The sequence below is a fragment of the Eptesicus fuscus genome, chromosome 5 (genome assembly GCF_027574615.1).
Source record: "Eptesicus fuscus isolate TK198812 chromosome 5, DD_ASM_mEF_20220401, whole genome shotgun sequence".
Taxonomy (NCBI): domain Eukaryota; kingdom Metazoa; phylum Chordata; class Mammalia; order Chiroptera; family Vespertilionidae; genus Eptesicus; species Eptesicus fuscus.
The window spans coordinates 33,716,746-33,718,406 of NC_072477.1; the positions used below are offsets into that span (position 1 = coordinate 33,716,746).

At 46.1% G+C, this 1,661-nt stretch overlaps 1 protein-coding gene across 1 annotated transcript; it reads left to right on the top strand.

The window, feature by feature from the left end:
* The first annotated feature begins 230 nt into the window (after nucleotides 1-230).
* On the top strand, nucleotides 231-1,055 carry LOC129148977 (reticulon-1-like). The gene has a single exon (XM_054715484.1). The coding sequence runs from the start codon at nucleotides 242-244 to the stop codon at nucleotides 1,043-1,045; it is 804 nt and encodes a 267-aa protein (XP_054571459.1). The 5' UTR covers nucleotides 231-241; the 3' UTR covers nucleotides 1,046-1,055.
* The last annotated feature ends 606 nt before the right edge of the window (nucleotides 1,056-1,661 follow it).

The following is a 1,661-nucleotide window of genomic DNA, read 5'->3' on the forward strand; positions in this document are numbered from 1 at the left end:
TTCTGGCCATGGCAGCTGTGTGAGCCTCTGTAGTCAGCTGCCGGACACATGCTGGTGCTATGGGCTATCAAGAGAAATGAACATCCTGGTGCTGAGAGGAACCCCAAGGTGTGGAGGAGGCATGTGTCTCCACAGGGCAGGGGTGGGTGGTGGGTTAGGCAGGAGAGAAGATTGAAGCCTAGTGCCCACTCACCGTCTGCTGCTGTTTTGGTTCCTAGGTGTGGCAGATGTCTCCCATGCCATGGATCATCCCTTTTCAACACCATCAAAGGATGGGGAAGGAGCGTGCTACACATCTCTGATTTCCGACATCTGTTATCCACCTCAGGAGGATTCCACATATTTCACTGGAATTCTTCAGAAAGAAAATGGCCACGTCACCACATCCGAGAGCCCTGAGGAGCTGAGTACCCCTGGGCCCTCCTTACCAGACGTGCCTGGGACGGAGCCTCACGGCTTATTTAGTTCTGATTCTGGAATAGAGATGACTCCTGCAGAGTCCACCGAAGTGAACAAGATCTTAGCAGACCCCCTGGACCAGATGAAAGCAGAAGCTTACAAGTACATTGACATAACCAGGCCGGAGGAGGTGAGCTATCAGGAGCAACATCACCCCAAGTTGGAAGAGAAAGACTTTGACTTTAAGAATAAGGACACTGAAATCTCAATAAAATCTGAAAAGGCCCGTGAACCAGAGAAACCAGCTCCTGTGGAGGGAAAAATCCTCAAGGACCATTTATTTGAAGAATCAACATTTGCTTCTTATATAGATGATCTCTCTGAAGAGCACCATAGAGCCTCCGTGGTCACTGCCCCCATCAAAATCACGCTGACTGAAATTGAGCCTTCTGTTGAAACTGCTACCCAAGAGAAGACCCCCGAGAAGCAAGATGTCTGTCTGAAACCGAGTCCTGACACAGTCCCTACTGTCACCGTCTCAGAGCCTGAAGATGACAGCCCAGAATCCATCACTCCTCCGTCTTTCGGAACAGGTAAGGAAACTTGTATTCCCTACCTTGGAAAGATCCAGCACATGGAAATCTGAATATTAAGAAATCAAGAATTGCAGTCAAGTCTCAACTTTACTGATTTAATTAACACACAATTTTTCCTATCTTGTGCCCATGTACAAAGGCTGAGATTTGAGATAGTTGTTAAAGTCCTATCAGATTTTGCTTTGTAATGTTTCTTTCTTCTATTGAGGGGAAGGAATGACACACTGGGAACATTAAATCCTCATGTGGGTCTGCCCTTCAGAGCAGAGAGGGAGGTACCACCTACTTCTAAGGCAGCTTTCCTCCTGGACATCCTGGAGGCATCATGTGGTGAGCATCTTGGCTGTTCTCCTGAGATCAGCTGGGTTATCTTGGGCAGGGCATTTACATTCTTGGCCCCCGCTCCAACTCTGTACAATGAATGGGGAGTGAGCCTCACTCTTTTGGAGGGTCATGGACAATGAGAGGTAACCTACCAGAGTACTTCTCTCCTCCCCCTTAACTCTCAGCACTGTCCTTTTTATCTTTTAATGTATTGAAGTTCTGCATACAATTTTATTTTTTAAATTATAGGATTTATTTAGACAGAATTTTTTAAAAAATATTTTTATTGATTTCAGAGAGGAAGGGAAAGGAAGAGATAGAAACATCAATGATGAGAGGGAA

Excerpts from the sequence above, each read along its gene's own strand:
- LOC129148977 (XM_054715484.1), top strand. The coding sequence starts at position 242 with ATGGATCATCCCTTTTCAACACCATCAAAGGATGGGGAAGGAGCGTGC.